Source organism: Dromaius novaehollandiae, chromosome 20 (genome assembly GCF_036370855.1).
Source record: "Dromaius novaehollandiae isolate bDroNov1 chromosome 20, bDroNov1.hap1, whole genome shotgun sequence".
Lineage (NCBI taxonomy): Eukaryota > Metazoa > Chordata > Aves > Casuariiformes > Dromaiidae > Dromaius > Dromaius novaehollandiae.
Genome location: NC_088117.1, coordinates 13,653,235 through 13,677,500, shown reverse-complemented (window position 1 = coordinate 13,677,500; position 24,266 = coordinate 13,653,235). Strand labels below are relative to the sequence as shown.

At 36.7% G+C, this 24,266-nt stretch overlaps 1 protein-coding gene across 9 annotated transcripts in view; it reads left to right on the top strand.

Moving 5' to 3' along the window:
* The window catches only part of MAPKAP1 (MAPK associated protein 1), a 110,054-nt gene that overhangs the window by 34,041 nt on the left and 51,747 nt on the right, over positions 1-24,266 (top strand). For 8 of the 9 annotated variants that reach the window (XR_010392418.1, XR_010392417.1, XR_010392416.1 and 5 more), the window contains exons 5-6: positions 15,276-15,448; positions 20,617-20,793. Coding sequence is in view for 4 of the 9 variants with exons in the window: in XM_064523994.1 (XP_064380064.1) it covers positions 15,276-15,448; positions 20,617-20,793 (350 nt within the window). In the remaining 5 variants the exon portion in view is untranslated. Of the gene's footprint in view, positions 1-3,688; positions 3,713-15,275; positions 15,449-20,616; positions 20,794-24,266 lie in introns of those variants that run through there. The other variant, XM_064523995.1, reaches the window with a different exon arrangement.

The following is a 24,266-nucleotide window of genomic DNA, read 5'->3' as shown; positions in this document are numbered from 1 at the left end:
CGGAGTTTTCTCAGCCCACCTTGATTCCATCTCAGCTACTTTGTCCCTCCTGGCGTGCACTCTCCCCTCCTGGGGCTCCTCAGCGACGTGTGCTTCCCATTCACGGATCATGCCACACCACATCTTGCTTTACCATCCCGTCCTCCTTTCCGAGAACGGATATATAGCCTGGATGCTGTTGTGTGAATGAGAAATGGAAAACTTCCGTTGTATCTAAAAGAATGCAGAAGGTTCACAGTGTTGCTGAGGGAATTTGTCTCCCTCATTTTCAGCAACGGTATGTGGAAAACTGCCGACATTTTCCCTCTTGCCTCAAATATGTCTTTATACAGATCTTAAAAGTTTGCTCCAAAGTACTCTCTCATCCATGTAAATTAAGAGTAGGTTGTGATGCTGTTTGAACTTAGAGCTTTTGTGCTGCAGGAATCGGCAGCAGGATGAGGAACAAATTCCTGTGAACGATTTCTGACGCAGCAGTGAACCTTTGCGCAGCATTATGTAACTGGACCATCCAATCCTTTGACGGGAAGTGGCAATGCAGAATAAAAGTAACGTATCTGAATTACAGTGATGTCCTGAAAGCCCTCTTAATGCAGCGTGCTCTATAAACTCGTGCTCATGTAATAAAATACTTGCAAGCTATGTGTATGTACAAAATAAGTATGAGCAATCTTAAAAGATCTGATGAAGGCAGTGGATGTAGGAATATGCGGTCAAAATGAACTTTGGGGTTTTTTTAAATGCTTCATCCAACCCTGGACTATTCTGTAGATTTTGTGGAGAGTGTTCTCACACTGCTGTAAAGGGTGGCAGTGTAATATTAGAGATAGAATTAATATTTTTTTTAATATTTGGGATGAGTACATCTCAGCATCTCTGCCTGGTCTCACACCTGCTTCTAGACCCTTGTTGCCAACCATCTTTCTCTGCTTGCAGGCCTCACTTGTGTAGGAACAGTTTTAGGTACAGTTCTTAATTCTGGTTGGATAAATTCAGACTGCTGCATGGCATTTTGAAGTGCTCTTTGTCTTGGGGTGAAAGACATTTTTACCAGCAGTCTCAGTATCCTAGGGGCTAGTTTAACTTCAGTTCAGAAGCGTGCATTCCTCGCAGGGAATTTCTGGAGAAAGTAGAGAATAATCCATATAGCCCGCTTCTCAATGAGATAGTGTTCAGATGAACTCATCTTTGAGTCCTCCGGTGGACTGCTTTTATCAGTGGTTTCCATTGATTTTGCCAAAGGATCGAGTCCTTAGTGATTTAGTTGGGTTGTTCATCTTATTATAGCATGTGTATGTGTGTGTTTTGACACTGCATGTGAATTCAGTTGGAGAGAAATATAATTGGGTGTCCCTTTTTATGGGCACTTGGTTACTTTTGTAAATTTTATGTAGCGCCTTTTCTTTCCCCAAAACATTGTTATCCTATTGCACTGTCTAGGTGTTCTTATTTTGGGGTTGGAGGTAAAGGAGAACTAGAAAATGACTTTTAAATGAAAGAACTTTCTATTATATTTATCTGTCTAGAGGCAATAAATCTGTTTCAGCAGATTAAATACTGACTTCTTTATAAAACCCTGTTTTCTCAAACCTCTTATCAGCAGCACTTGGCAGTAATCACACCTAAGGAAACTTATAATTTTCCTCAAGGAGGTGACACTGACAGAATTAAAAATGAAGGAGCCCCCTGAAAAGCCAGTTCATTACAAATTAACAGTGGTCCTAGCAAAGCAGTGGGCTAAGGCGTGTCAAATAGTGATATGGATAAAGAAACCCAGCATTTTAAACTGTCAGAGCTGGGAGCATAGCTAGCCTTAGAACAAATTAATCACATATTGTCAACGCAAAGTTGCATCAAATTAACACATCGGATTCCAGCATATTAATGTGAGAATGCTTTCACCTGATTATTACTGCAAACCATTGCCACTCTCTGACTGCAAAGATATAATTAAATTGCTAAATAGAAAGTGCATATAATATCTCTGCATGCATTTAGGATGCATGAGCTGAAAAGATCACATCCTAGTAAGTGACAGTTTCTATTTGTAGTGAAACTTTACTTTTTTCCCCCCTTTTTATTTACTTGGGAGTACTAGAGTATGAAATTAGAAAAGTTAGCAATGTTATTTGCACTCTATACAGCTTAGGTGAAACACAGGTTTAATTTAACTGATTTGCTGTGCTGCATATGAGTACATAATTAGCTTCGCTCTCCTCCATACTTTCCTGGGAGGAAAGAAGGGGGAAGATGAAATGCTTGGCATAGAAGTTCAGAGTTTTAGAACAGAACTAGGAAAAAGCAGACGTCTGTACGTTGCAAAAGATGCTATTGATTGACCTTATCTAAGTTGCTGGTCAATTTGTTTGAAATTAAACTGCATTAAAACCTGTAAAGATCAGGTATCGTCTAAATTTGCTAAAAGCTTATTATATGTCCTGTGTATATTAACATGTTTGTTTATGAATTTGATACTTGCAGAAAATCTATCTTGAAGTGCATTCATGGCAAAATGCTCAGTTTAATGAATTTACTGATGAACAAAAGGTAGTTTTGTGACAAAAATAAATGTATTTAATTATCCTTTATAAAAATAAGTTAAATGATAATGGGAAAGTAATCGGCTGAGACTTTCTGCTTTCCTTTGTACCCTTTCATATAACATCAGATGAAATGTCCTGCTTTTCACCTGTGCCTTTTAAGCTTGTGTCTCTTAGCGCTCTGGCTTCATGTTCTCTTTCACAGTGTCTTCTACGCCTGGAACATGCTCTCTCTTCCCTGCCCAGATTCCATTTCTTTGCCTGGTCGTCTTGTGTTAATCTCTCATCCCTTAAACTCTTATATGAACTGTTATCACAAAGATTGTGTTCAGGCTTGGTTTTAAGTGCCTTATACAGATTGCTTTTCTTGTCAAAGGTCCTTTGTACCTCAGCCCTTTGTAAGTCAATGTGCTCCTATCTAAAGCATGCATGAGTACTGGAGAGGTTGTGAAGTTTGTGAACTTACTGGAATATGAACTTGAAATTTTTGAAGTTTATGTGAACTTACCCCTGGCTTTTTGTGCATGGCAGAAGAGCGAATGGGGGCCACACACTAATTCCCATCAGGATGGGGAGCAAGAAGCATACAGAGGTATAAACATGTCAGAATAGGACTCTCAGGGATGCCCAAACCCTGTTACTGAGATAAAGGGGAATAAACAGCCCTTGGCTTAGATGGCCCTTGGCGCGTGCTGCATTCCTCCTTCAGGGAGAGGGATGTGCTGGCAGGGAAGCAGATTCCACTTCTGCCACTCACTTCCTTTTGGTTTTTTTCTGACGAAGCTCAGTGGAGGCTGGGGGGTGGGAATGGAGAAGACAGTGTGAATAGAGATGAAGATTAAGGCAAAGGGAGGCTGGGGAGAGCATGCTCTGCGTGGGGAGCGAGCTTTCCCGTAGACTGCGTGCAGCTGCCAAGTTTTGTACTTGTGGTTTTTTGCTTTAATAACCTTAACGTTTGAGTTTGGATAGTCTCTGTTCATCTCTTTTTCTACCAGCATAGTCGCCACTAATGAACAGACCAGCCTCACTTGAGTTATCAGATATGAAACAGATTTTTTGGTGGGTGTTTCCTGGGTTTGGCTGGTTTGAGAGAGAGAGAGAAAAGTTTCCTTACATAGCAGTTTCTTTTATTAAGAAGTAACAAGTCAGAGGTGCACTTTGGAGCCATGACTGTAAGATACAGCCTTTAGTTTTGTGGGAGAAATCATAATTTTGCTTGAATATTTTGATTTGGAAAAATACTCTGAAGAGAAGACCGTGGGAGTCCAGGCAGGAGTTCACTGGCTGCTGCTGGCCTTGCCCTGAGTGGCCAGAAGACTCCAGGTTTGGGGGGAAAAGAGAGTTCTTCTGAAACGCACAAGCTCTTTTCCTTGATAGGAAATGTTATAAAAATCTTCAAAGGAAAATAGCTAGTTATAATAAAATATGTAGAATAATTTTAATTAACTGGCAGTTTGGCGATGCATTTAAATAAAAAGCATTTTCAAAGCAATGGTCATTTAAAGCAACTTAATTAGAATTAAAGAATTTTAAAATAGGTTTTATAATGCATTTGTTAATCTCTTGGTTGAATCATATTGTATTTTATTCTGTCTAATTGATTTTTAGCAATTTACTAATGTCATTATCTTTTCCTTAATTACAGATCAAACCAAGTGAAAAACGTATTCATAAGTTAAGGTTCTTAACAGCCAAAGAAATATGGATTTGGTTTATTAGCAAATGTTTTTAATGTCTGATATCTGTAGGAGGATTGAATTGTATACCTCTAATGGGCCTGCTTATTGTAAGAAACTTTTCTGAGGGTGATGAATAATTTTTTTCATTTCTCAGAAAATAGTCTTTTAGACTACACATTTATACTGACCCTTGTACTTTAAAAATAATTTGAAAACCTTGACATTAACTATAAAGTGAGTGAGTTTAAGGACTCTTTTATGGGTCTATACAGGCACCTCAGTATCACTAAAGAAAGAATTCTGTTTTTCTAATTACACATTTAATCTACATGGAGCTGTAATGTTTTATTCTTGTTTCCACTACAAATTTGAATTTTCATAGTCTTTATGTTGTTTTATAGCACATTTTCTGAAATTAGAACTTGGAGTTAGGTTCCCAACCATGTACAGAATGTTTTTATTTGTTTTTTAAAGTAATTGTCTTAAATGGCTTTTGTCTTGAAATGATATCAAGCAAGAATCCAGCCTTTCCATTAAGTCAGCAGTGGACACACCTTGTGTCTTGTATTTATACATTATGGACTTTTCTTAAGGGAGTACTTCAAGCAGAAATGTGCCACTTGATTCAAATGCATTTTGAATAGAAAGTAAAGATCTGTCCCATATCCATCCACAAGTGTAAAGCAAATTTATGAAGATGGGGTGTAATTATCAGAGAGATTTTCCGCAAGATACTGGGATTATTAGATCAGTCTTCTGAAAAGTATCATGAAAACATTAATTCTGCAAAAAGTCAGGAGTTCAGGTTTTTCTCAACTCAAACTCTGGGTCATTTGTATTGTTTGGGAATGTACATTATATGTTGTGTTAAATGGTATGTCAAAGTAATTTTGTGTGCACAACAATGGCAAAATCAATACTTTAACTAGGCAAATAATACAGAGTTTCAGTGCATATGTGTATATAATGTAAATATTATTTTCCAAAAGAGATGGTTATAAAATTTTCACGACCAGTCAGTCGTGTCTACAGTCATACTGCTACTAGAAACTGAGACAGTTCAGACACAGAGAATGTGTTAGGTTGCTATCACTGGAGTTGATTAGAATTTCAGATTTCTTGGAAGGATAAAGCCATGGTCTGAACTTTGCTGCAGATTTGAGGAGTTTTGCTTGATGGTGCTGGCGAAAGGGTAGAATTAAGTCTTACAATTTATTCTGCATACTAAGATAATTTTTCATAGTTACCTTGAACTTAATTACCCTCTTGGTGTTGAGAAAGCAATGCCATACTCCTTTGTGTTTTCATTTCTTTCTGTTTGTAGGTCCTTCTTTGCAGAAGTATTAGTAGAAGCTATTAGTAGTTTTGGTGTTTCTGTCTCTGGTTCAGTGTGTCTGCAAGAAGAATTCAGGACTGGGTTCAGCAGTATTAAATGCAATTTGGCAGCAAAGCCCTGCATGGCAGTGTTACCCTGTTACTTAATCTCTGGAGAGAAGTCATCAAACTGCAGTGGACTGCTGAGAGATCTTTTACCAAAGAGGCTTTAGTATTTTTCTTGGGATTAGTTTCTGCTCTTTTTGCATAAAGAGGGAATGGTTTCATTTGTCAGAGCACTAAGGCACTTATTCTTTTGTTCATTGATTTTGAACTACAGAAACTTTGACTATATTGCTGAAATCATGATTATGTTTAGTTTGAGTAAATGAATATATAATCTCACAAGTAATCTATCCAAGTAAAACACTACATTCTTCTTGCTGGTATAATGTAGCCCAGATTATTTGTCCTAGATCATTTTCTGAAGGCCACATGTTTTATTCCATGACTTTTTTTCGTAATAATGAAGTTAGAAGGAGTAACTTGCTGGTCAGCGTCACGTGTTGTGAGCAGCTTTGCAGTTCGCTGCAGTGATTAACAGTTATAATGTTCTGGGAAGTCCTACACATGAGCAGTCCATTGCTCTTCCCTCGCTTTGTGAGCGTGGCAAATCAGAGAGTGTGATAGTGTCTTGGGTTGTCTGGGTGAAGTCCCGGTTGAACTTGTGTTTGACTTGTTCTTTGAGCCTTTCTGAATAATGTAAATGGAAACTTCAGTTTAAGGGACAAGCATATGAAGCAATTCCTGATGTATATATAGTGACTGATGCTAAGAAAAAAAATCACATAGTACAGGAAATAAAATTCCATCTTCATGAGCAGCCTGACTGCTACATCATTTTCAGTCTCTCTGATGGTTTTTAAATTGAGGGGGAAAAAGCTGTTGTGATAATGTCACTAAACACTGCAGAACATATTTCCATATAAAAACCTACCTAGATAGGAAATTCCAGTTAATAATAATTCGGAGAAAAACCTGTAGTAAAACTTGAACGTATTAACTATTAAGAGTTTAATTTGAGCTCTGGGGGAAATGATCTATCTAGATATGCACAGTAAAAATGATGAGATTTCAGGCAGGTTTTACAGATGATTTCCTCTTTCTTTTCAAGAATAATTGAGTCCTTTTAATGATAAGCCTTGGTTGGTTTCTTTGAATGGTCTGTATGTAATTAGTTGTAACTTCAGCTATTGAAATGTTTTGACAGAAAATGTATCAGTTAGCTCATAAATTCTTTCTAGCATCTGTCTTAAGTATTTGTTCATTTTCTGCAACATACAGCTTCACCACTCCAGGTCAAATTTCAGACACAGCTCTGTTTTCTTTGTTACCTCGATCCTTTCCTTCAGGATGAGGGAGAATAATTAAACAGAACATCTTTTCCTAGCAGCTGGAGTCAAATTCCAGCTGACTGCAGCACCTGTGAAGATGGTACCTCTGCCTTCGGGCTGCGTGGTACGATGCCAGCCGCGGCTACATGGTGACGATGTGTTCAGGAGTGCACAGATTCGTCGTCGTAACGCGACTGCCCTTCTGTGAGCTTCAGATGGCAATAATGCCAGTGAATGCAAAGTGTCTGGTTTAGACTAATTAGAGGGATGATTTGTGAAACGTTGGCTATTTATTTAATTAATCACCAGCACAAAGCTATAAAACCCATATTTTAAAAATCCCTGTTAGTTTGCCATGTGGTTAATAGATTGTGGCACATTAAAAAGTGACATGGTGATGTATTAAAAATGTTCCACCTAAGGTTGGCTAATGTCCTCAAGGAACTTAAGCTGTCTGTTTTATGCAACAGAAGCTAAGGATTAGAGCCTCAGACCTGTTTAAGGATTGAATATTTGTAAAAACATTTATCTTTTGAATAGCATCTGTTCATTAAAATATCTCATGGCATATTTTTTGACATACAAGTAATGTTTATGACATAGTTACATGTTTTTGTTGCATTTTGTTATTACAAAAAACTACTCTATTTCTCAGTATTAGATTGTAATGTTTATTACTAAGTAAAATGTAAATAATTCTTCCAAAGCAGGCCATTCCTGTTCTTCAGTACGTGGAAACTAAGGTTAGTTTCGTAGAACAAATGCCTTTTTGCTGCAGCTATAGCAATTGTATTTTGATAAATCTGAATGTATGTTTTCATTCTTCAGCAGAACTATTGGAACTGACTAGATAAGAGCATAATATCCCTGGGTAGCTCAGTCCCACCTCAGTCGATCTGAAATTCAGTCCTCGAGAGAAAGGCGTCTCCAAGTCCTGTGTTTGACTTCAGTGATGCTGTAGGATTTGTGCTGACCTGCTGCGCAGGAGGGGCTTTCATTGCTGGCAAAATGCCATTTGAGTATGACAGCATTAAATATGAACTGGATCCATTTGTCCTAAAAATGATACTCATATGAAAGTAAATGAGGCCTGGGCTCTGCAGTCAGGGGACTGTGGTCCCCTCCATTTCTGAAGGATGTGCCAGAAAAAAATCATAACAGGCGATCATATTTATAGCACTTTAAGTAAAATATTTTTAAAGTTTAAGTGAACTGTATAAATGAATACATGTTACTATGATTGAAAAATGCTGTTACAAGAATTGTATTTATTATTCCTTGCTTAGGACTTACCCAGTTTTATTAATTGTGGGAGTGAATACCAAGAAGGAACAGGCAGTGATTTTGCACATTTGATTAGGTGTTTATATATGTAAATCGTAGTTTTGAGGTGCATATAAAAATTTGTTCAGGTGGAAGCTTGGAAGGAAACTGTCCAGCTCGGGAGGTTATGTTTCTCAGCTGTGTGTTGTATAATTAACTGGTACATTAGGAGGGGGGCTAGAATAAAACATGAGTATGTTAATGCAGCCTGGAGCTGATGTTGTAGTGATCATTGCAATGCAGATAAAGCATTTCTCATAACTGCTGCTGCCTACTGGAGCCTTTGAAACATCTGGACCTTTAATTGAAAAATAGTGTGGTGCTGTACAAAGCAGACATGCTAAGTGAAGTTAACAATTTAGAATAAAAAAATAATCGTGTGTTATTTACCTTGTAGTTAAATATTCATACTTTGTTATGCTTTGTATAACAGGAAATTACCGGGTTAAATTTTTATGAACAGTGACAACATGAATAAGATAAATTAAGTATTTAACAATGTTAATGGAATTTTACTTCGTGATCTGCTAACTCTGCAACACAAGCTGTGATGATATAAAGGAGAATCCACTCCTCCGAGAGGAGCAACTTTGAGGCTTCCTTTAAAACCTGCTCTCGGGACTGGCAGGCAGTATACGCTCACCTGCTGCAATGTTTACTCAATTCTGTACTGTCCCGTTGGTATGGCTAGTGATATTTTTGATAAATGACTTAAGAATAATATAATTGATCAGAAGACTTAGTAATGAAATATATCGACACTGGCTTAACCAGCCGATAGAATAAATATCATTCTTATTTTGCCGTTATAGGGTAGCATGGCATGTTGGGGAATAAAAGGGGTGGAACTACCCTGTATTTTCATATGAACAATAGGTCCGAGCTTTATTCCTATGGATATTAATAGAGTATGCAACTGAACAGGCATTTTCTCCAGATCTGTTTTAATGCTGTGTAAATAAAATGAACAGACTATGTAGTCAATATTTAACCATCACATTATGTTAGGTGACGATTTACTCGCGGCACGAGAAGCCCCTCGTTGCAGCTCCGTGTTTCGCCCCGGGTAGCTGGGTCTCGGATGCGGCTGCTCAGGCTGCCCGTGCCCCCTTGGCTGCCCGCGTGCTCTGAACCAGATGCGGTAGTGACGTTGTATTGCACGGTGGTGGAAGGGTCTCTGCCAGGTGCTTATTGAAAGCTTTTCAAATATTTGATCATCCAAACTTTTTTTTATCATACTATTTTTTAGAACAGCCCTCTTGTGTACTCATCCCCTCAAAAGCTCTTTTATTTAGAGGCGCGTTGACTGCTTTATTTCCAATTATTTTGGATCAAGAAAAAAATACTCTAAAATATGACTTTGTTTTTAAAAATGCAGACCTTAGGAAATAGTGGTTTTCATGAGCTGCTTAGAATAATATTCTTTGTTGCCACAAACATTTCTGCTCTAATCTGTTCGAACTTGTGTTTGTGTTTGAAATCTATTTGCTCAGTGTTTACATTTTTTCCTCTTCATGTATTTTCTCTATATTGTTTAAATACATTTTTGAGTGAGTCATGTTTAGGACGTGACTGCTGCATCTCACAGTAAAACTAAATACCCTATCACCTAAAACAAAAACAGTTCACCTGGTTTAAAAGTGAGAAGAAATTTTGCATTTGGAAAAGGATAAACATTTGTTTCCATTTTGTATAATGTTTAACATGGTTTGCTGGGAGGTGAGTCAATGACTTGAATTAATTATAATTACTGGAGAGACATATACTGATTGAGCAAATAAAGTAGTAAGCTCATTTGTGCCGAGGCCATCTAATTAAATGCTAACTTTGGATAAGCTGGATGTGCATGAAAGATTAATTTTAAGAGGTTTTTATGACTCTCACTAAATAATGATTCAGTAAAATCTTTGCATTATATCATTAGAGCATCTAATCTTAAAGTGATATAACATTTAGTCAGAGAACTCTATTGTACAGGAAGATGCAGTAAATTATTATTGTTGAAAATTAATCATATTTTTCTCTAGGAAATGTTTATGGACTTTATTTTAATTTTCTACTGCAGTGTGCAGTAAAACAACTTAGATGTGAGAAGGACACAGCGTACATGGTTTTCTCAATGGCTGTTTCATTAGCTTCCCGTTATCCAGGTACTTTAGAACTACATTTGGAAGTAAGCTGTCCTTGGGGTAGACAAAATTGTACCAAGTTTCCTATATAATCTAGGAGAATACTAATGGCCACGCTTTAACCTTTTCAAGAAATACATCATGTGGTGTTGGAGAGAGGTATACATTCTTTAGTGGCCTTTGATTCCAAGTTTATATAAAATCTTAGAAAGACTCCTTGTATTCAAAGAATTGAAAGAATATCTATTTCTTATTTTTAGATTTAACATGCTATATTTAAAGCATATTGACTTTATTATAGAATAATAAAATTGGTATAATCCTAAAACTTCATGAAGCCAATGAAAATCATTCAATATGCAGTTTTCCTGTCATAACTGTAGTAACCAGAATTTGTATAATTAAATACCTCAGCTCATAAATATAATCCTACAAAATCTATGAAAATTCATAATTTGAGTTACCTATCACATCCTTCACTCATGCTCTTATGTCAAGAGGTTCCAACAACATACATACAGGGTGTTGTGCTACTTACATAGTTATACTTAGCCCAACAACTTTTAAACCATTACTGTATATCCCCGAAGATTAGGGTACTGTAATGTGTCTGTGTTTATTTTAGACAGCTTGGGATATGTGGATTCCCAGGAGCAGTAGTCCTAGATAGCAGATTATTCTTTTAGATGAAATTTGTTTATTAATGGAAATAACTTTATTAAGCTTGGTCACTGCTACTTTCGTTTTTAACTACAAAAGTGCATAAATATAAATTGAACTGCTTAATTCATTATAAAAAATAGACAACAGGTATTTCTGAGTTCAGCAGATTGTACTTTTCAGCAAGGTCAAATGTCAAATAACAAAATTCTGTGCAGTTCATGAATAGCAGTAACAAAAAATAACTGTAATGTTATTTCATGTAACATTACAGTTATACAGTTCTTTATATAAGAACAAAGATGTGCTAACCGCTGAAAATTCTAAAGGTAGTCAAGAATTATTTCCTAGATAGAAAACCCAGAAATACAGAGAAGTTAAGTGACTTCTTTGTGTGCACACTACCTATCAGCAATAAGTTGGGAAGCAGTATCCCTGTTGCTTGCCGCCTCAAGCCTGTGTATGCTGCACAGGGCCATGTCTCCTCTGATGAATCCCAGTACATTATGTTTCATGATAAAGTATCATTTTTGCTTTGCATGAGATGAAAATATTATAGAAATAGCAAATTGAAATTTTCGTAAGAGCAGACTATATGAAAACACTAGCCTTAAGAGAATCTATTAATAAAAAAATTAAGAAAATTTTGTTTGATCCATTGCATGTGTTTTGTGTGTATTCAGTTTCTCACTTTCTTAAAGGATTGGTGGAATATAACATTTCTAACAATAAAAGCTTAATGGAATCAGATTTGTGATTTCCTAGAAAATTAACGAGATATTTTGTCAATTTTATTCCAGACTTCATTTGTCAGAATATACAGTGTCCACTGACAAGCTAAAAGAATTTTTTGACAAATTAACTATGCCACAGGTGACAGATCAGGAAAATGTTAATTTAACAGCCCCTTTATGCCTCCCAGATTTATTGGAGGCTATTAAGGAAACTCCAAATGGTAAGGCCCCTGGCCCTGAATAGATTTTCCATTGAATTTTATACAGGATCTATTAATAAAGTTTGATGCTACCTTTTTGAATATAGGTAATTGTACTTTATCTTCTGGGTCTGCTCAACATTTACAGTCAGAATCCAATTTTTAGTTTGGGGAAAAAAGTAATTATGCTTCCAGTAGTGTCTGTAATCTGGTTCTGAATGATTCCTCCTAAAGAAGTGACTGTAAGCAACACAAAATCCACAAGTTATTACTAGTTAAATCCAGCGTGGCCAGTTCTTTGACTCTTGGCCACCGAGACTAATAATTGGATCCCTTTTATTCAGTCCTTCCACCTACAAACCCTCACCTAATAAGCTTTGAAAACGTGAGTAATTGAGCTCTGTGGGACTTCTTGCACAATTAATATTTTGCAGGTTCAGACTAAGGATATGGATTCACTCAGTCCTGTAGACAGGTACCTGGTGTTTTGGATTTCTAACGCTGGTTCAGAACAAATGTCATTAATTTGTAATAAACATAGCGGAGATTTCCCTAAACCCCTTTGCCTTAGTGATTGATCAGTCTAAGCCTTGACCCCTGTGTTTATAGGGCGTGCTAATTTTTCTTGCCTAATGTGACAATGCATGTTCTCATTATTAATTGAAATGTCTAATCAGCTTCTAAATCTAAGGTTTCAGCCTCTGTAATATCTCATGGCAATCAGTTTTAGAGCACTTGTAATTTATGCAAATATTTTATTTACTTTTTAAAAAAATCTTGTATAACAGTAATGCTTTTGAGCCGTTTCCCAGCAGTGCCACTGGTGGTATTGTTCCCCTGGTTTATGGGGTAACTGGTATCCCAGTGCATGTGTGAAGTGCCTGTGCGTTAAGCCATATGTCATCTTCACGTTCATGCTGAATGTTTGTAAGTTAGAGAATAGTGATATCGGTGGTGGAGGGATTTGGACAGGCAAGATGGTAAAAACTGACTGGATGAGGTAGAGGAGGTTTGGGGAAGAATAAGTTAAAAAAGATAGCACAATGTAGGGCAAAGAAGAAAGAGAAGCACTGTGAAAGACGGTATCGGACCTGACTTGTGATAATTGTGAGATTAGGTCCATAAGATGTATTCATTTTATCGGTACAAATTGTTTTGGATTGGAAGCTTATAAAGCAGTCTGCACGTGTACTCGTGGCTGTTGGAGCAGTCTGTCCTTTTTGCTTTTTAGTTATAGTTCTCAGCCTTTTTCTTTTGCAGCCCTTTTTCTGCTTTTGTGCGATGTATGTCAGTTGTAACCTTAGCAACAATTCTAACATCTGATTGTCAGTTTTTCTTGGATCTTCCATTAGTAGGTCTAGACTTTATTTTTGCTCCTGACATCTTTGGGTTTAAGACATGTAACTAATTCAACATGCCCAGGATTCACAATAATTTGCTTGATAACTGCTATTTACTGATTCAAAAGTAAATGTTGTTGAAACAACGGGCCTCCCATTCTGACTGGTATGTCCAAACACTACAATAATGTCAGCAATATTCATAAATGTATGCGTGCTAGGGTATTCCCCGGTCAGTGTTTGTCCCTGGACAAAGACAGGGACAGAGTTTGAGACTGGAGATTCATTATCTGATATTAGTTTAATTTCCCTTAAAAATAAGCCTTGCAAGCAGGAAAGCAAGAGGAGGGGGATGGAGGGAGAGGAAGAAAGCAAGCTGTTCTGTAGCAGTTACCATTCTTTTGTGGTTATATTTTCATTAGAGAAGTAAGGTTGTAGGTCTAGTTGTTATCTTAGAGAATCAAAGACACACAGCAGGTAAACACTACAGCTGAATGAATGCTTTAATACCTTCACTGTATCTTCTTAATTTGGAGTTAAAAATAACTTAAGAAAATGCCTTTAATTGCTCTCTTGCACGTTGACATCTCTTGCCAGTTGCACTAGCAGGACATTAAGGCTTATCCAAACAAGCCTGTGGCATGTCCCACATTCTGTGGAACGTGGTATTTAGCATTAAATGCAAACTTTATAGGTCTTTATGTTGCTATGTGTTTTATATAGGTCTTAATCGCCATAGTGCCAAATAGATTTTGGTCTTAATGCAGAAAGTTCCAATAAAAAGCAGTATGAGTTAATACTACTTGGTTGTCTTCAAATAGTTCAAATGGGCTTAGTTTTATCCGTGATTTTGTCTTTGTCTTGGCCAACTAAGATTGAGCCTAAGGCTTGTTTATAACTGTATCTTAACCTCTGCATCTGATTGACTTTCCCTTTTGCCACATCGTTATCCTTAGGTTCCGTTACCCGGCTCTGCTTTCCCATGTGTGAACAGTTTATGGTGTCTGTTAGCTGGCTGTGAACTAACCGTAGTTAGTTCAAACAGAAACAGTCACTGTTTCTGAATTTATTGTTTGCATCTAGAAGATCAACTTTAAAGTCTCATTGATTTGTATGTGTAGACCTCTGTCAGCTGCGACCATCTCTTCCCGTTCCTCCTCTCTGTTGGGAGGTGCTGGTCAGTCTCCCGTCTCCCTTGCTTTTTTGTGCATGGAGAGTTTCCCTGCATTTTATCCCATCCAGATGTGAAATCCTTTGCCTCCTTTTATATCAGTAAGTATGCAAAACTGAAGGTGGATGAAAGGAAAAGGGAAAGGAAAGAGCATGAGAACAGCCCCGAAGTAAAGCTGGAGGGAAACTGGGAGCATTAAACAGCCAGTAGCACTGGCAACTTCGACACATATTGCAGAACTAGTTTAACCAGAGAAACTGTTTGAAGATGGTGATGAGACAGACTACTTTGAGAATTAGGATGGAAGATGCCCAGGTGCTAAAGAGAGAGTGATAGCTTGTAGTAACAGGGGAATGTAAACTGGTAGTTTTGCGGTTGAGAGAGGTAAGCTTTTCAAGTAGTGGGAAAGAGGTACAGAATACAGCAGAAATGTAGAGATAGGAATAATGCTAACATTAAAGGCTGATGGAAAAGCATTTTTTGAAGTTTTAGATAAGCTTGATAGTTCTCCTTTTCTTAGATCTTGTGCGAACATGGAATCTTGCAGTGAAGTTCAGACTTTTTATGGAAATCTGTGAAATCATTGTGAAATCTTTCATATAATTTTTACAGATATAGTAAACAGCATTAAAAGAATTGGAATTTAAGCATTCAAACTTATTTCAATTTTAAAAGTCATAGCAGTGTATTTTAATCTTATTACTGAAAGGAATTCAGGCTATAACAGATTTTGTATTACCTCTGTCATACTTTCTTTTATGCATTTTAAAAGAACGTGTTTTTCTCAACAGGGTCATGTTGGTACAACTGCAACCAAAAAAATTGACGTCTACCTCCCACTGCACGCAAGCCAAGACAAACTGCAGCCTATGACCGTTGTGACGATAGCGAACGCCAAGGTGCATGACCTGATTGGACTAATATGCTGGCAATATACAAGTGAGGGACGGGAACCAAAACTAAAGTAATGTGCTTTCTTTACTACCTCTCGATCTCTGGTTTTCTCTTCTTTGCATAATGAAATAGATTTCCATATCAATATTTTTATAGCTAAATCTTACAGAAACCGCCTGCACATTTATCAGTATTTCCTCTTGAGCAATACAAATGCATATGTATCCATTTCTCTTTCAGGTCAACTACTGAGTAGTGTATAATGATAAGCATGTGAAACCATGGATCTGTAAATGAACCCTAATTTCAAAACACTGTGTAATAATAATATAAATGTTATCCCTTTTGGTGTCATGGAGACATCTTTTATTTTATATCCCATCTATTTTATTTTATAGTGTCCCTAATGACTAAGATCACAAGTATGTCGAACAGAATTCAGAATTCATCTGCAATTCCCTTTTGTTTGTTTTGGGAAAAGGTACCAGGATTCTGACTGTCTTTTGTCTGCACCATATCAGGTTCCTCCTACAGATTCACAAAAAGAGGAATCACTGTACTGGGTGACAGTGTGTCTTGGAAGCATTGTTAGTGTTCTGCTGAAACCATATATTACATTTTAACTGTAATGCTTAAAATAAGTCAGTCAGAATTCTATCATAGAACATTAGCATTATTATTTACTTGCTTTCAGTTGTCATTTTGCTGACATAGTGACCTTGATTAATATACACATATTAAAATATTTCTGTTTTTCTAAGAATTGACAGGTATAGGGTCTAAAGGTGTACTATGCTTTTCTTTCCAGGTAATCATCCTGGAGATACCATTAAAATAAAAATATGCAAATAAGGATCTTGCAAACAAAAGAAATAGCAGTTTTGTTTGAAAGTATGAAAACTATATTCTTTAATTCAAAAAACTATTAGTTATGCACTATTTTACAATTGCTATAAACTTTGACCTCAATCACCTTGGCTTTTTGCAATAAAAAAGTCAAAATCTGTGTTGTCCGTTAGAAATTCTTGGTTTCAGCAAATCAATGGATTTTTCAGCATCTTTGCTAGCCATTGCTTACCTCTTCATCGTGAAAAAAGTTTGCCCTTAAATTTGTGTGACTAAATAATGGATTGAGTCTGCTATGCTGGTGAGCTAGCATTGTTTAGTAAAAGCCATTACTTTATCTTGGTAGGTCACATAAGTTATATGAAAAGGTACTTCAGACCCACTCATCTGAATAACTTTGCTTTTAAAAGAGTTATATAAAATCCAAAGAAATACTTTCATTTTTTCCTGGGTCATAGAACATGAAATAAGACATTAATATAGTTTATTACAGAGGTATTAATAACGGTTATTAGCTGATGACTTTTCTGGTGCAAAGAAAGGTTAACAGTTTTGGTTGATGTTTTTATATGAGCCAGTCAATTTTTCATGTTTCAAATTTTCTTTGTTCCTGGAATATTTTTTGAATGTTTTTTTCTTTGGTACTGTGTTTTATAGTTGTTGCCCTTCCAGCATTTTTCAAAAGTGTTTGAGAACTCTGTAATCTTCTCTGCTGCTATAGCACCGTTGTAAGGGGAAGACGTCTCTGAAGGGGAAAGGGAAGGTGCTGAGAGTTAACTTCGAGTCCCTTTCTTTAGGATCCTGAAGATTGCCTGATTTCTGTTTAGTAGGTGAAGGGCAGCACAGAAAAGCAGCCCCTCTTGGAGACAGAGCTTCAGGGACAGTGGTGCATTGGGTCTAGGATTTCCCTTAGATGTTCTGAAGGAGAACATTTATTTAACGCTTTTTATATGGGAGAAATGTAGGATTCTTTGCAAACAATGCCATTTCATTTGCTGTTATTAATTTCTGCTCTGTAAATCATGCATTCAAAAAAGTATCTTTTGTGTATTATTAGCTTATTTTTTAACAAGTAAGATGCCACTAACGTCAATATTTGGACATGTATATATTTCAGGAACACAGCCCACCTCAAATGGAACAATGTCATTGAGTAGTAGTAGTCCATGAAACATCACTGCCCACGGCAAAAGTCAGCAGTGGGAGGAAATGAATTTCACTGTCTGCCTTGAAGGATAAGATATTATGATGTGTCAGAGTGATCGTGACCAAGGAGGGCTGTCCAGTGTAATCAAATCTCAGGACAGAAATAGTAAATAATGGAGGCTGAGGAAAAATAGCTTTTGGCCCTGATTTAGTCAGTTTACTGGCCATGATTGATTTAGTCAGTATTTAAAAAAAAGAAGAAAGAAAGAAAGAAAGAGAAAAGTATAGTTGTGAAGTTGTATTAAAATACACATAGATAATGTTTCAAATTGTATATATACTGCATGGAAAATGGTAAATATACCTACTAGTAATACTGTTGGAGAATAGTGAGAAGGTTGTAGACTTAACTATGAGAAGCAGCTCCTCAGCCTTTAGGAAAAGCACTTCTTGTGGTGAGATTCTTTTTCCTAAAAAGTAGATGTAAGAGTCTGCAGTGAGTGAGTACTGGATGACCCTTTTTTTTCATTATTATTTTTGTCTCTGTTCGCTGTCTTTTGATATGAGGAGCCACTGACAGTGTTAGCAGCCCTGTTGCTGGCCTGTTGCACATGAACTTGAGCCGTAACCCACTGGACCGTTCTGGTGCCAGCCCCTGATGCCAACCCCTTGGATCTTATGCTGGTGGAGGTTCAAAATGCAGAACACGTTTCCCACTGGACTTGTTTTTTCAATAGATTACCTGTAATAGATATTAAGAAAGTACTTGGTGTTATCTTCACTAATTATTGGAACCTCATCTATTTTATGTTGCTATTTTGATCTCATTCCAGATTATAATAAGCACTTGTAATAGCTCTGGAGCAACAGTGTGTGAAAATAGGTACAATTTCAGTAGACAGTTCTTAGGTCAATACCTTCAAGTGTATGTTAATGCAGCATTTTCTTGGCAGAACATCAATGCCTGTATTAGGTTATTTATATTTTGATCCTTTTTTGCCACTGGTAACATGGAACAGTCTCTTTTTTAACACAAATATGTGTTTTGATGAAATTCTCATTTAGCTCATCAAAATAAGCAGATCTTCAAAGATGTGACTTATCTTTTTTAACATGCAGGAACCTGCTCCATGTCTGAAGACATCTGCAACCCCTTTAATTTATGAGATATAACAGACCTTGTGTATTTGCAGTATAACTGGTGGAATATAGAATGGTATCGCCACTGCCGTGTTCGGCGTTTGAATTGCTTTGAGACCACACTGAAGGTGTTGTGTTGCCTGCGTGTCTCTGTGGCCCCTTAGCTTTACTGAGTATTATGCAAGTGCATCAAGTACCAGCTGAACCTGGTAACTTTTTTTACAGAGAACTTTAAGTGCACCTCAGGCTGCACCTCGAAAAATTCTGTCAAACATGTAGGGCCCTGTGCTAGAAAACTAGCAGGAGGCACAGACCATGGCTGTGTAAGGACAGGCGTTGGGTGACTATTCGGCCTGGCATGTCTCACAACATGGGGTGATTTTTAAGTTATTTTGAAATGGACATGATGAGGATGCAAAGCTTTCTTACTGCCCGTTGGTGGAAATGTGGAGATAATCCAAGAAGAATGCACTTGGGAAGGACCTGAAAGTTATGCCAGGCATTTCTATAATCTAAGCAGCAGGATCAGCTGTATCTCTGTATTCACAACCGGTTTGTCTAGCTGATTCCTAAAAAGACCCGCAACAATGAAAACCACAACACCTCCCTGAGCACGCTTGCTTTGCTTGGGTCAAAGCCCTGACAGTGCATAAGTTCTGTTGCTAGTGCTATCTTTGACCAGCTTTCCTAAAGGTTACTTAAGTGCTCTTGAAGAAGTTAAAAATTAGTTCTACAGTGATGTTCCAGTTCTTCACAACAATCCAGAGACTCATAAAAGTTTCTTTAATAGTATTGCAGAATTTCCTAAATTTATAGTGACAAACTGCTGGATTACCTTTTTGTTAGCCATCCATTTAGCAAATTTACAGTTTACATTAATATTAATGCATCATTATTACCTGTTTTGTATAATAAATATCTTAAGTCATGACAGTGCGCATATAGATCACCTGGACTAGCACTCTCAATAAAGCACAGTTGTAACCAAAGGTTTGTGAATTAATTGAGAAAATTGCAAATCAGGTAGTCAGTGAAATAATTCATTGTCACATCCAATCAATAAACTTTGTAAATCAACTCATTTAATTCAAAAAATGATCTATATAGATCAAGCGACCAATTAAACAATTAGCATACACTTTGCAATTAATTAATTTAAGCATCAATCATGCAATTAAAACTCCAAATTTAAACTGCAGAGTTTAGAAACATACTGCCATGTGAACATTCAAGCTATAGCTCATGGCTCTGGAAAATGTCTGAATGATGGCAGATTTACAATAAGAAAGAATACTTATTTGCAACTGAATAATTTAAATATTAACATTTGAAATAGATTGTAATATTAGGAAAGCATAATTAATATTATGTTTTGTACGTATGGAGTTATTTCCCTATGGGTTTTAGTATGTGGGAAGAGGCTTAGATTTTGTTTTGCATCTTCTCACACAGCATCTGTTTAAAGCCTCACATGTTATTTAGTTCTGCTTGTTAGTATATGCTAATTTTTAACAATCGGTACTGTACTGAACAGTGATTTTTTACTTTCCTTGTAGCTTATCCCTTAATTTTTGTTTATCCACCGTTTACATATCTGAGATCATTCTCTACTTTGCAAGTATACATTCAGTAAACTTTTTCACTGTTGCTTGATGTATAAGAGGGCTATATAGGCACTGCCTTTTTGTCATTAACTCTAAAATTTAATGGTCATATAAATAAAATACATTTCCACAAATGGGGAAATATTATTACTTGCTTTATGAAGTCATGAAACATTTTGTAGACTTTGATGTATTTTCATCACTGATGTGTCATTATTTTGCTTACAGTTCAGTTGATGCTGAAGTGAGACTCTCTGCCTTATTCTTAGGGGGGTTTGTTTTTGTTTGTTTTCTATTACCACTTGGTTGTGGTAGCAAGATGTATTGGGACTTGAATCTTTGTATAAGTATGTGTCATCAGTGGCTTTTAAGTATATTATTTCTGTAACAAGTGTGTCTGCTTGTTTATTTTCTGTAACATTTAGCAATTGATGTTGATCTGCAGAATGGAGTTTGTTGTCTAGTTTCCCTCCTGAATAAATTTGCTTTTTGCTTGTTGCAGTGACAACGTCAATGCCTACTGTCTCCATATTGCCGAGGATGATGGTGAGGTTGACACAGATTTTCCACCTTTGGATTCCAATGAGCCCATTCACAAGTTTGGCTTCAGCACTCTGGCATTGGTTGAAAAGTACTCGTCTCCCGGCCTGGCAGCAAAACAGTCGCTCTTTGTTCGCATGTGAGTATGGATGCTAACTTAGTGAATTACCTTAACATCTGTGCGCCCATGCCGCCTCCACGTCTCTTTTTTTCCCCTCTACTTTTCTTCATTTGAATTTCATAAAATTCAGGGGGCACATGTATTTGTGATTCTTTGCAGATGATGCTACAGTAGAGAATCTTTCATGAGGCAGGTAAGAAAATAAATGCTGCTGGAAGTACCTCAGATGAGAGACTCTCTGAGTCTAAAACTACAGGGCGGGGGGGAAAAAAGCTGTTGTGCATATGATTAATTTGAAAAAAAAAATTATCGCACGCCTGCTTATAAATATTTGAGCTCATAATCTTCATTTTGATCCAAACATGATGCTTATTTATGAAAAATGTTTTGAATAACAAATGAAATAACATATATAATAGCTGTGAGAAAGTTAAAGTTTCCAAAACGTGGATGCTGGATGAAGATAATTTACCCAGAGACCTTTGCAGTACGTATCAAGAACTAATACTGCTAGTCACTTTTTTGACTTTTGGGGGAAAATATGTTAAATTTTAGCAGAAAAAATGTACGTATATGGTTTTTGGGCATCCCAGAGATGGGAGACACGTGAATCTTCTTTTTAAGTCTGATAGACAAAGCAGTGAATTTATATTTAAAGGCTAATTGAAAGCATTTCTAATTGATAGGCTAAATAACAAATAATTTTAAATGCAATAGTTATAGAGTATATTAGTAAAACTGCTCTGACCGAGGAGGGAAGTGATCAGTAAATAAGGGTAATAGTTGCAATATGACTAGACATGCCACTGTACAGTCCAGAAAGAATCAGAGGGAGCCTCCCACCCACCACTTAATCTTGAAGCTGTCCTGTTTGTAGCTCAAGAGGAATTTGATATACAGTTATCAATAAATTAGTATCAGCAGATATATACTGTGCTCCACCACCATTGTTTTTCCTTACTTGTGAGAGAAGTGTCTTTTAAACCACGAAAAGCCTTAATTACTAATACACCATATTAGTAACATAAGTCACTTCTTACTTGGGAGAAATATTTAATGTTTGAATCTTTCAAAATGAAAATGCTAATTTAGATTTCCCGATTATTTTTGCAATTTTAATAGGGTATTTTAGAACATAAAGGATTATTTACATTTCAGAATCATACAACTGCTTCCAGTTCTGAATAATCAGACATAGAAAAGGTTTCTGACCTACTTAATTCATTTTTATATTCATTATTGTGGACTTTGTGTCTTACAAACGGGTCTGAAGTGTCGTGCTGAAAGAGATTATCAGAAATCTCACGTGTATTTCCCAAAGGCTTATTCATTCCTTTCCATTGTGTTAGGTCATTGGAAAATAAAGTATTCTCTCAACAATATTTAAAAATAAGTTATATAAGGTAACCATATTCAGCTTTGCTGAACTGGATGCTGTCACGTGGAAGCTTGTACAAAGAGGGAATGAAGCCGTCTTTCAAGTCCTATTGCAAGGTCCATTTTTGTTTTGTGCAGGTTGCAATCACGCAGTTGAGCCAGGCAGCTGACTGCTTTTCCTCCTGTGGGATTGCAGAGTATTTAGTTTCCGCTATCTGACCGAGGAATGCTGCATGTTTTATCTGAAAGATGGAATATCTCTTTCACCTGCATGCATTCTCTAGAGTCTATGCTCTTGCCATGAATTTGATTTGTAATTGATTTTTCAGACAAATCATCCTGTAAATAATATCTTGATTTTTCTTTTTTTGTAAAGTACTGTAACAAAATGTGAACAGTTGCTTGTGTATTTTAACAAGTTTCTTTTCAGCTCCCTTCTGAGTATTTACGAATGTCTTTTTAGCAGGCCTAAGGGTGACTGCTCAAAATGTGCTCCCAATGTCTTGTCTTTTGTGCACAGATATATCAGCTACCTTTCCACTTTCAGCCCTGATGCTGCTGTTACAAAAAATACCATGGCAAATTATTAGATGCTTATTAGGCAGTTCCAGAGAAATGTTTAGGAGGGATCGTCAGCAGTTACAAGAAGAGTAGTTAGCCATATACAAAATAAGACTAGTGTTGGCAAAGTAGTGCAAAATTCGCAAAGATTCAAAAAGCCAGAGCTTATCAGGAGAGGGAGCATAATTTTTCTGTAATGTGAGGACAGCATTCTTTTTTAACAATAGTAGACTGAAACATGTCAGTAAGATTTAACTCTAGGAGTTGGTGATATCCTCTTAGAAAAATTAACTCTTTCGTGGCCCTTTAGAATATCTCAGGAGAGGTGAAAGACAAATTTTGAGTCTCAGTTTTCAGACTTTCACTGTGTTCATCTGTTGAAAAAGAGGGAGCAAAGAAATTAAATTTGACAGGTTTCTTTTAATACAAATAGGATCACATATTAGTAGATAAAGGCAGATTATCTTTTGCTTTAAAATAATTCGTGGTCATGTGAGTTTAGTGTTTTGTATCCTAACTGGGCAGGCCCTGCTGATTAGAAAGAGGACAACTGCATCATAAGTAGTGCTTTTCTGAGAGAGGCTGTTTTTTGTATCCACATGTTAGTATGAAATTGGTTTTACTTCCTATGTAAATAGTTATTAATAAATATTTACATTTAAATTGGATTTTTAGTGTGGTTCCTAGAATAGAAGATTATTTGATCATCACTCGATCAAAAGATGGTTACTACTGTGAGTTTAAATGTATATGCTGTCTCATAGGAATTTGTTTTAAATTCTACATCTTTCTTTTCTGTCATCCTACTAGTGCATGTAATTGTGTTTTTATATCTTGCATCTCTTTTTTTTTTTTTTTTTTTCCCCTCCTCATGCTAAAGTATTTCAGCTGCTGCTTTGTCAGGCTTGTGACTTGTAATGTTTATTAATATTGTGTCACTGTTGAAAAAAGTTGATGCTTCTGAGAATCTTCATGATGAAGCACGATGTTTTATTTCAGATCTCCCCCGTCCTGTATTTTGGATATATCCTCAGGTGTTGTGCAGTTCACTGAGCTGACAGTTGTGGAACCTTGCTGGGGACCCTATTTCAGCAGGACATATTTGAGCAAAAACAGTTTGCAGAACTTTATACACTTAAACTCCTGCCAAGGCAAACTCTTACCCACTTGAGCTAGTTATAAATACCCAGTGGTAGTGGTTGGAAGTAGCCTACAGTGCATTTTATATTCTGAGCTGAATGTGAGTGTCTTTGTGGTTATACAGAGTAGTAAATAATTGAGTTTGATTAGGGAGAGGGACCTCATTATCCCCCCACCTGTGCCCAGCTGGTAGGGGAGGGTCGAAATGAAGCCATTAGCTGTCTCTCTTACTGGCATCTCAAAGAGCTCAAATACATCTGTGTCTTATTTTCTTTTCTGGCACAATCAGTCGAGCAAGCTAAGCAGGCATGACCGAATTTGGCAAGTTCCAAGGACTCTGGCAAAGTTACACAAGGAGAAGACGGAGGGCAGTCATTCTGGCTTCTAACTGCCCATTAGTCTAGCGAGTTATG